Raw genomic sequence first — 11691 nt, 5'->3', positions numbered from 1 at the left:
TAACCTATATTTAGTTAAAAATTATAATTTAAATAAAATTAATTAAACTCTAAGGTCCTACATATATATTGCTGTCCGCTTCCTATAGTTGTTGTATTGTCAATTCTTCTTGATAATTATTTCATCTCATGTACACTTCTAAATTATAATTATTTTGTATGCATTATACATGGGGTGAAATCAGATTTTCAAGTTATGAGATCAAATATGAATATAGATCAATTATATAATTTTTTTTATATGAATGAAATTACAGGGGCAATTGACCCTCATTTCTTTAAGAGTAGCTCCGCCACTAATTATACAGCTCTTAAAATGGTATATAGTCATACGATATATACAGACAAATATCTAATGTTACTGTATATGTGTCACAAATAGAGAAATAAACTATTTGTTTTCGGAAATCAATCAATAGAAAACATATTTTTTCCCCTTATACAAAGTACATAATTTTATTTTATTTTTAATAAAAAATAGCATGGGTACTTTATACATTTACAATGAGTTTTAATTGAAATTTTTTTAATTAAGTAAATTCGTGATTTTTTTAAATTTAGAAAGGTAAATACGGTATTATAAATTTTAGAGTTGGAAATAAGTCATTTCCAAGTTTTTGAAGGTATACATGAAATTTCCCTTTAAGAAAAGAATATTCTTTAATCAAGTTCCGATTAAAGACAAAAACCTGCTCTGTTACTAACGAAGCAGATCTGCAGACCACGAGGCGAGGCCAGCTCAAATCAATAAACAAATAATACACAGCTCAGTTAACTAAACTGAACCCTCCAAAGCGAGATTAGAGAAAGAAAGAGAGAGATAGCAGACGGGGGCAATGGCGAAGAAGGAAGGGTTAGGATGGATCGAGTGGGCCAGGGGTTGGAGTAGCATCATAGGCGAGTTCCTCTTCCAACGAATCGTGGCCAGCCACGTCGACAATCCCCTTCCAGTTCCGCCCATGGATGGTGCCACTTGTATCGTCACAGGTGCTACCTCCGGCATAGGGCTCCAGATCGCTAGGTAATCTAATTCCATACTAATTTCGAGGGCTTAAATCTCCTATGTTTTGTTTTTAATTGAAGGAAGAAAACATCAGTAGTAGCATAGCGTGGCCATTCAACTTCATCAATTTAAATACTGTGAAACTAGCGCCTGTTTATTTCTGTTTTGCTTCTTAATTTTCCTTCTTTATGGATAATTTGAAGCATAACGTGGCATGTAAACATTTAACGAAATTGAATATGAAGCTTTGGAAGTATGATATATGTTTTAAGCTTTGAATTAGTCACCTCGTACTATCCAAGAGTTCTGTGTTCTTTGGGCAATTTGATTGGATTTAGTATTGCATTACAAGTTGAACCAGAATAGATATAAATAATTGGGTTTCAAAGAAATTATAGTAGAACCTTTCTTTGTTAGAACCAGAACAGTCGAAGTTCATTCCTTTGTTCCATTATTAATAGAATTTTTATTTTCAGGAGTTATCTAACTTTTTTTTTTTTTTATGTTTTACAAATAAAAAGACAGCTAGCAGAATCAGGTGCTCATGTAGTGATGGCTGTCAGAAGACCCAAATTGGCACATGATTTGATTCAGAAATGGCAATCTGAAAAGGGCGACATGGGTATTCTTCTAAATATAGAGGTTCATCTCATATGAAAATACTAATCAGACTACAAGTTAATTATAAGTTAAGATTTGACATAAAAAAATGATTGTAATTGTTTTGGTATTTTTTATTCTTCAAGTGAAGTCAATAAAATAAATCATTGTTCCTTGATTTAATAAAATTATTATACGAAATAGGTGATGGAGCTAGACCTACTTTCCCTCGAATCAGTTGTGAAATTTGCTGAAGCATTTAATGCTCTACAAGCGCCGTTGCATGCACTTATTAACAATGCCGGCATCTTTAGCATTGGAGGTATGTGAAATCCTTGTTATTTTTTATAAATTTTATTTTTTCTGTTTGTGTGTGTATGTCAGCTGGTAATATTTTTTATAGGAAAAAATTGCAAGTTGCAACTACATAAATTTTTTTTTTTTTTTTTTTGGATTCTTACATGACCCGTAGGTCTACACATAAAATTTAAACCATCCACTCCTTAATATATCAAAGAAAATGCCAAAAGTATACCTAATTTTCACCTATTCTGAAGGTCTACATTTTATTATTCAAATATGTAGCTGGTTTGGGCCCCACCTGCCCACTTGCAAACCGATAAATACTGACCCGGGCTGAGACAGGTCTACTGATGGTTAACATTGCCAATTTAGAGAAAGGGGAGGTAGCACAGTTGGCTAGGAAAAAGTATTAGGACTATTGGTTACAAAAGGTCGAGAGTTCGATTCCCTCTCACGACTCCGCAACCTCTGCAAAGATTAAAAAAAAAAAAAAAACCCCTACCAGGTTGCAGTTCAGTGTCCCATATCTATATTTCCCCCTGATCCTTTCCTGATTTACCTCTTTGAAGTTGAAAATGAAACTAAAAAAAATGCCAATTTAAATAATTGGATTAATTTTTTTCATATATCTCCATTAATGATACAGGAGAGACCTGCCATTGAAATTTTATTCTTTAATTTAAAGAAGAGGGAGGATCACTTGTATTTTGACAATCTTCAAAGATAAAAGTTAAATTTGATATTCAACAATATAAGCATGATCTACTATGCACGTATCACGTCTATAACAATGGATGGGATTTGATGTATGTTTCGCCATATATTGACTTGAAATTTCAGGTCCAAAATTAATGATCCTTAATGCATCATCAAGCAATGCTCAAATTGCATGAGATTTGATTGTTAGGCTATCTATTGTCCAATAACATACCTATAAATTTACCCTTTTATTTTCAATTTTATTTGAAACTTTTTAAAAAACCATTGTCAAGTGATCCCTCCTCACTAAACAGGTGACCATAGTTTTAATCAACATATATGGGGGTTGTTGAAACGTTTAATAGCAAATGAACTCGTAATTCATCTATATATATCTTCTTTTTCTAAAGAATTGAACAGTTGAAAAAAGATTGGTTTGAATGTAGAACCTCAGAGAATTTCTAAAGACGGGTATGAAGAGCACATGCAAGTGAACCACCTGGCACCAACTCTTCTCTCAATGCTCCTTATTCCTTCTCTTCTCAGAGGCTCTCCTAGTCGCATCATCAATGTCAGTTCTGTTGTAAGTAACCGCCCCCCCCCCCCCCCCCCCCCCCCCCCCCACACACACACATACACACACAGGAAAAATAAATTTGTACCGTATAAGAATAGATAAGAATAGAGGTATTCTTGTTGCAAATGGTTACTAATATCATGAAAAGGGGTTTTCTCTGTTGGAATTGCTCTTCTCATAATGCTCATTATTTCTTAAAATAATTTTAAATTAATCTTCACTAACATTTAAAGTGGTTCTTAGTAAATTGTTTGACAACATTATTATGTTTTTTGGGATAATATCGTGATGACTTGTAATGAATATCCCTTAAAGAGGAAACTACCCAAAAAAATAGGAGGTATAAATATTTTTGTATATTCATACTATGTTTTGCAACTTCTTTAAAGTAGTCAGATTTTCACTAAAAGGTGTTTTTTTTGTTCACTTATACTAGTAGTGACAGTAGAATATGTATTTATTTCAGATGCATTTTGTGGGGTTCGTGGACTCGGAGGACATGAACATGACATCTGGCAAAACTAAATACAGTAGCATGCTTGCTTACTCAAATAGCAAATTAGCCCAGGTACCTCTCCAGTCTTGCTCCACTCACTTGAGCTAGGGATGCAAATACGTGCCATGCTGTGGCTAAATTGGGTTGGACAGTCACGGCACTTTAGTCACACTGTGACCACACGTGTTGTGTCCAACCATTCGGTTATGTTTGTCACGTTTAACTATTGTTTTGTAATTTAAATTAGTTTATTCAAAATTCACCATTAGATCCCATGTGCTGTGTCATGCCGTGACCAGTTTGCGTGTTGTGCTGTGCCAATTTTTTGAAGGATTGTCACATCAGGCGAATGGTCACAACATGGGACACACGAGTCATGGCACATGAATGGCATGACTTTTTTACATTCCTAACTTGAGCTGTCTCAACCATTCTAACCAGCACATTCCATTAACACTGGACTAATTTGAATTTCAGACACTTTATAAATCGTCTTTTTATTGTTGAATAGGTCAAGTTTAGTAGCATGCTTCATAAGAGAATTCCACCCGAAGCTAGTATTAGTGTGGTGTGTGTTAATCCCGGCATTGTGCACACTAACGTGGTGAGTTTCCTTTTATACTAGATAATTATCAAAAGAAATAATTTCTACGTTTGTTGGTATATACCTGCATTGCAGCTTACTAGAACTTCAATTGGAATACTAAAATTTTGACCCTAATGCAATTAAATAAAATTGTTCAGGCAAGGGATCTACCAAAAGTCATTGTAGCAGCCTATCGTTTAATTCCCTACTTCATATTCAGTGCCCAAGAAGGTCTCTCTCTCTCTCTAAGCCTTTGTGGCAGCTGCTAAGTATACATAAAATTGCATCTCTCTCTCTCTCTCTCTCTCTCTCTCTGTGTCGGTTCTTTTCGCATGCACTAGTGTGACAGGGGCGGAGTTAAGTACAATGAATGGGGGTCAATTGACCCTCATTTTTTTTTCTAAGTATTTGTATTTATGTATGCTTTTCTATATAATTTAGAATAAAATATCATGGATACTGTAAATTGACCCCATTCTCAACATGAAAAATTTTATTTGATTGATCCCCATAGTTCGAAAGTCTAGCTTTGCAATGATAGTTGCTGGTACATGCCAATCAGAAATTGCTTGAATTTGTATTACTTGGTAAGAATGAAAAAAATATAATGTACAAAAGAAAATCAGATGCAACCCCCCCTCCCCCCCCCCCCCCCCCTCCTTCCCCGAATCACCCTCCCACTAAAAAAAACACAGAAAAAGTGGATATACAATTCACTCCTAGTATTTTTAAGATATGCACCTTAATTTTTCCCCTTTTTTCCTCTCTCTAATTACAGGCTCAAGGAGTTCTCTGTTTGCGGCTTCGGACCCACAAGTTCCAGAGTACTGCCAGGTGTTAAAAGGGGATGAGTGGCCCACTTGCGCCTTCATAAATTATGATTGCCGCCCCACAAATGCATCAGAGGAGGCGCACAACCTTGAAACCACCCGGCAAGTCTGGGAAAAAACTCTCGAGCTCATCGGTCTTCCTGGGGACGCTTTGGAGAAGTTTATCAGTGGTGAAGAGGTTGCTTGTCAGTACCAAACCCAAAATGCCTCAGTAGATAATTAAATGTAGGCCAACTTCTTTATATATTCTCCTCTAGTTTGTTAGAGTTTGTTAATAATTGTTTAAACTTGATTAAAAGGGGATTTTGAAACTCCTTTTGGATTAGATGTGATGCAGATCAAATCAAACAGATCATACTGCAGGCGAACTCAATTAGTGTGTCGGGTTATCGGGTACCATATTAGTCTGGAACATTCTTTTTTGCCAAGTAATAAGATATAAATAGATTGTCTTAATTATGGAATGTTTTCTGAGATATGATTTTGTTGAATTTTATTTCTAGCATGTGTGGTACACTTTACATGTGTTGTCTAATGAGCAGATATGTTTTTCCTTGTGTGGGAGGGTTAATAAATAAAATTGTGCAGTTCTATTGTGTGAAACCTCCTATGAAATAGGAGTTACTGTGTAGTTAGTTGTTTCTTAATTTTGTAGCGTTTTACATCGAATTTTATCTGTAATTTTTGAGGTATCATCGATTCTGATATAATAATATTTGTAAGAATCTACAAATCAAACCATTATCTGTCAATGTGATAAGGTTGCTTGACGTTTATAACATTAAAGATTGACGGATAAAGAGTTGACCAATCAAATCATTATGTTATGGATAATGGAAATAGGATTGTTCCATAGGCATCGGATCAAATTTGATCCAATATCTGATTAGAGCTATTCCATACAAATTTTGAAGTTGTTCGCATGTATCTTGATGTGAATCAAACAGTATCTTGAATTTGACGAATTTAATCCGTTATCATCAGACCGCCCCGGATGCCATCGATAATAGTATCTGAAGTTATGTTCTTTTCGAATTTTACCTGGTTTTAATAAAAGAATGATATGCTAATTTTATCGATGGCATGCTCCGTAGAGAATATGTAATTTTGCGGTGTACATCTTTCTTTGATTTACAACCAGGTAATTTTGGTTAACTTGTTTTCTAGATCCTGGTTTTTTCTGTTATTTTTTCATGTACCACTACCATGTACGTTTACTTTGCAATTATTAATAGAAGCAATGCCTACGGGCTTATCATAAAAAAAGAAGTAAACATGGTAGTGACTTTAATTTATAGATGGGGAGAAATCTTGTTGTATATTATTTTTGTGTGTACGTTGGTGTACGGGGGTATTCTTGTCCCATACTGCACTGCAATGGCTTGATTATTTTCTATTAGCTCTACTTCTTTCAAATTTGGATTCTAATCATTCATTAAGTTTAATTATTTTCTACTAAGTATAGTTATTTCACATTATCATAAATAAAAAGGTTTGATAGAAATCAACACATTATCATGCCCCTTGATCTAATTGTCATCATTAATTGTTGTTTTTCATCTTCTTTTACTTGTCTTTTATTTTATACTTGTTGTCTTTCATGTTGTACTGGTTGTTTTTTATATTCTACTAGTTATCTTTCATCATCTTATAGTTGTGTTTCGTATTTTACTAGTGTTTCTCATGTTCTACTGACTGTGTTGTCTTTACAGGATTCGTTGAGTTAGTTTACAGGATTTAGTATTGAAGTTTACTGACTTTGCTCTATTAGTTTACAGGATTTTCAAAAATATCCGGAAATTTTTGGGAGACTGGAGTTGGGAGACTATTAGCTACTTCTTTTTTTAAACATGAAGATGATGAATTTTCTTTTTATTTCATATAAGGAACCACGTTGCTAAGAAACAGCTCTTAGAAACTGCAGAGCTGGTACGGCTTTTTCACACGCTGTCTCCTGCCACAGAAGATCCCTCTCTATCCATTTTTTTCTACATATTTGAAAATTCAATATAAATTAATTATAAAGTTATTGTAATGAGAGGAAGATGCTGATCACAATAGTGCTTGTGATCTTTGAGAAAGCTAACTTTTGGAATGGTTGAGAAGAAGATATTGTGGAGTGTATATGTGAGCAGAGACAGTGGTCTCATTTAATTTCAAAAATTATTTACAATTTTTTGTATAGTTCAGAGTAAATTGTTAGTAAATTGTTATAAATACTGTAAGATTGACCTCCATTGACATTGGCAGTATGAAAATTTTATATAATTAATTTTTATTCACATTTAATCTTATAGTTTAAAAATCTGACTGTTTGTATTCTGTGTGTGTGTGTGTGCAGGGAATGTAAATTGTACAAAATCGGTAAGGGCGTGCTCCAATTGAAGGTATGTGGAGGGAAGAGAGGAGGAAAACACTGTGCGAAGGGGAAGAGATCGCCAGACCATATCTGACTGACGGTCCTCCCCTGCTCCAGAAGGAGAGAATTGAAGAGGTAGCAGAGGGTAGGCGGCTGTGCAAAGGGGAAGAGAAGAGACTGTCATGCTTTATTTTGGCCAGATCTGTACACCCAATTTGGGGTGTAAAAAACATTATTTGGAGGGTTGGCTACCACCGTCCCACCTTCCTTTCCTTTCCTTTCCTTTAATGAGGCGTTACCCTTAGCGTTCTGAAGCACAGCCTAAGTGATTGGGCCTCTCTCTCTCTCTCTTCTGAAACTTCATTGAAACTTTACTGGGCCTACCTGAAAATAAATTGAAACACACACCAAATTCTTCCTTGAAAAATAATTGAAAATTAGTCCTGAAATCTTGGTGATGCGCTACATCATGTGGTGGACCAGGTGATTCTAATTTGCAGGGGACATGCTTGGGATAAAATGGCAATCAATAGCTGGTACCCCTTGAAAAGTAAAATATTTGTACATGGAAATAATTGAGATGATGGCATTTGAAAAAAATGAATGTATTAAAATTAACTTAAAAACTCACGTATTTGACCGCTTGACTTAATACTAAATAAATTCGAAAAGTTATAAATTTTGCATGGAAACACACAACTAATGAAGTAGATTGGTTTGAACGGTTTGGATTCACCATTTGAAGTCGATTCGATAGGTTTTAGAGTTGGTGTTATATAAGTTGAAATGACACTGATGTTATACTAGCCAAACTCTTGAATATAATAAAATAATTATGAGCTTGTAGGCCAGTGGGACTGGAGCATATGTCCGAATTGTGTACGCCAGAGGAACCGAATTTACAGCTCAATTTTTGAATTTAGATTTGGACCGTCTCAAATATTTTGGCGAATATTGAAAGAACTCCATGTATTTTTTTTTCTCTTGAATCGGATTGACATGAATTCCAATCAGATGGTTTGAATTCAAACTCAAAATTTGAGTTACCTCAGTATTTATTAGGAAATTTTGTTCCAGTTTAACTTCTTGAACTTTTTATTAAGCCAAATTAGTTCTGGAACCATCATCTGCATCATATTGACTTTTGATTATTTTTTTAAAAAGTTCCAAGGTAATTTTTTAAGTTTGAAAAATAACATGTAAATTATTGTTTGCACCAAATTAATCTTTGAAATTTTTGTTTATAAAAAAATAATATATCAAATGTGAAAATGTAGTATATGACCATTTGTGTGCTATGATTATTTCTTGTGATTTTAATCATAGTACGTGAAAACTTGACTTGATCACGACACGATAAGAAATGTAACTAGTCACGACGTAATTAATCACAATACGGTTCAACACGTCACAAATTTACTTGTCTATCTACCTATCTATCTATCTATCCGTCTGTAGTTGAGACTTGGGAAACCGTGTTTTGTTCTTTAAGGGCCTGTTCGGCATTTACTGTTCACGTGGGAAAAAACAAATTCACTCAGACTGAATTTTTTTTTTCCCACGAGAACAGTAATTTTTCAGTTCAAAATTTCCTGTTCCTATTCCTATTCCTATTCCCAAGCCTCCGCTGAACAGGCCCTAATTGTATATATGTTGGGAAAGATATAATGATGAGCTGAGCAGCTCAGCATGCTGCAAAAATTCACATCCAATGCAGTACCTGACTGAAAATAATTAAATCTGAATACACGAATTTTAAAATGAATCTCTATATCTAAATAAATACCGAATTCTAATCGCTCAGTTGAAACCATAGTCACAAGATTCGCAAATTATATCCAAATAATTCATTTTTTTAGTGATACCAAACCGAATAATTCATTATTCGATTGATCAACTTTGACCGAATTAAACCCGAATTATTCGCAATTTTTTCCTGATTTTTTCCCATAATTTTTTTTTGGTTTTTTTATTTTGCTCTCTTGCAGGACTGAGATCTCTGATCCGAATAATTCTCGAATCATTAATTTCTGACCTCATCGAACCGAGCCCGAATAATTCATTTGTCACTGTGGTTGAGATGACCAGGGACCTAATTGTACTCAGTCAGGTAGCTGGGAAGATATTGATTGATGGTGCAAGCGGGATCCATAGAATTTGTATGCCAAGTCTACAGAACTTAAACTGAGTGATTTGTGGGGTCTACTGTGCAGAATCACACTCCATAGTTTATGACGTCGTAATCCGTCTCCGAGACTTTTGACTGGCAGTCTCACTCATTTGGATTTCCGAGCGAAATCTTATCCATATCATGTGCTTAGTGGGACACGTATCCTCTGCATTAACGTACCGTTTGAGTTAATTTCTGAACCGTACGATCAGAATTCGGGCCAATCCGGCCCAAGCCTATAACGCTCGGGTCCTTTAATATTAGTACAGATCTCAATCGGACGGTCTACATTTTAACTCAAAATTTGAGTTAATGCAGAAGATATGAATTCGTGCTTAGTGGGTTACTGGGTTACTGGGTTATGGGGAGTGTGGCCATCAGAGCATCTACATCCCTAAAACTCAACAGGGTTTCTAAATAACTGTTAACTACTTTTTAGAAATTATGGTCTCTAAAGTTTCTAACTCTCAAATCCCTAAAACTCATTTTAGAGTTTTTATTAAGCCACGTCAGCAACAAATTAAAAAGGAGAAACAATTTGAGCCAATCATTTGGCCAACATAGAGTTTATAAACAGTTTCTTAATAAGAAACTTTCCTGCATAGTTTCTAAATAAGAAACTCTCCCACATCCCTGAAACTGGATTAGAAACTGCCACATCAGATTAGAAACTCTAATAGTTTCAGGGATGTAGATGCTCTCAGACGTCTATTGATATTAGAGAAATTTAGATATATACCCATCATAACTTGATCAATTAGATATTTACCCATTAAAAATACAAAATTAATTATTTATCCATCCAAATTCACTTATATTATTAATATACCTATTTGTTGATTTAATTAACTTGAAATACTAATTAACATTAATAAAATAATAAATTGACTCTTTTGTCCTTACTTTTTAACTATGTCGCCCTCCTTCGTTGATTATTAGTCTCAGGATCTTCACCGTTCTTCTCTTATTTCCTAGCACCTTCCTTCTGCACTAAGTTCTACTCTTTTTTTTTTTTTTAAATACTTGGTAGATGCTACCAAGCTCGCTAAGTTCTACTCTCTCTCTCTCTCTCTCTCTCTCTCATTTTTTTTGGTGACATGGGATCTATTTATAAAAATAGATGAATTTTAATTCATTATTACATTGTTTAAAGCAGTATTATCTTTCCAATTTGTACATTATGTTTTAACCTTCAACACGTAGCTATGAATTCATTCTGGAAATAAAAGAAGATTAATGGGATTACATTAGATATATCTCTCAAGAGTGGATCATGATACGTTGATCTAAATTTTGAAAGCTGGATATATCTCTCAAGAGCGAATACAACTCACCAAACAAACTAAATTATTTGTTAATTGTATAATGAAAGATACGCTGACTCTGAATTAAAATTTCATTGATATAACTAAAATATAAATTCTCATAATTGAAAACGAAGAATGTATATTTATTAAAAAAAAAAAAAAAATTGGGAGTATCAGTACAGTATTGTTTCAAAATATCAGCACGAAAAATTAAGAGTATCAGTCCTGATTCTTTTAAATGCACAAAATTAAGGTCATAATAAAATTCAAAAAATTTCTATCATACTGGCACAAATCAATTTTATGACACGTACGAATCAATTTTAATATTGTATTCCTCACATTCATATATATGTCATCCCAATTAGTACGACAATATCATAATTTGAATTGTCAAAATGAAAATATCCTAAACCATCGACTATCGTATCGTTTCTTTTTCTCATATACTTCAAACTTCTTACGATCGAGTTGGTACTTTTCCATGGACCATCGAGATGAAACTTGACTTTCTGAACACATAGTGATGATTTTTTCACGGTCTACAGGACATTCAATTATTTGAGAGACTTTAGAGGAGCATCAGATGTAGACTACACTTTAAGAAGTTGAGAGAGAGTACCAAGCACGGAAGTTATATATGATGCGTATATATCTAAATTTCTATTGATAGTATACTCCGATTCATATTGTGTGAATTTTGATGCAGGTTAGTTAGTTAGACAGCTATGATATAGTGGGAATGATTAAAGAAATTTGCCT

The 11691-nt window shown here is 34.1% G+C and overlaps 1 protein-coding gene across 1 annotated transcript; it reads left to right on the top strand.

The window, feature by feature from the left end:
* Positions 1–610: 610 nt before the first annotated feature.
* Positions 611–5558, top strand: LOC144572457 (dehydrogenase/reductase SDR family member FEY-like). Its single transcript, XM_078322048.1, has 8 exons — positions 611–1020; positions 1524–1644; positions 1807–1924; positions 3051–3187; positions 3648–3749; positions 4189–4281; positions 4422–4494; positions 5042–5558. The coding sequence occupies exons 1-8, from the start codon at positions 836–838 to the stop codon at positions 5314–5316; spliced, it is 1104 nt and encodes a 367-aa protein (XP_078178174.1). The 5' UTR covers positions 611–835; the 3' UTR covers positions 5317–5558.
* The last annotated feature ends 6133 nt before the right edge of the window (positions 5559–11691 follow it).

The sequence above is a fragment of the Carex rostrata genome, chromosome 20 (genome assembly GCF_964058835.1).
Source record: "Carex rostrata chromosome 20, lpCarRost1.2, whole genome shotgun sequence".
In the NCBI taxonomy this organism is placed as follows: Eukaryota; Viridiplantae; Streptophyta; class Magnoliopsida; order Poales; family Cyperaceae; genus Carex; species Carex rostrata.
Note: the sequence above shows the minus strand (reverse complement) of the source record. Positions and strands in the feature narration are given on the sequence as shown.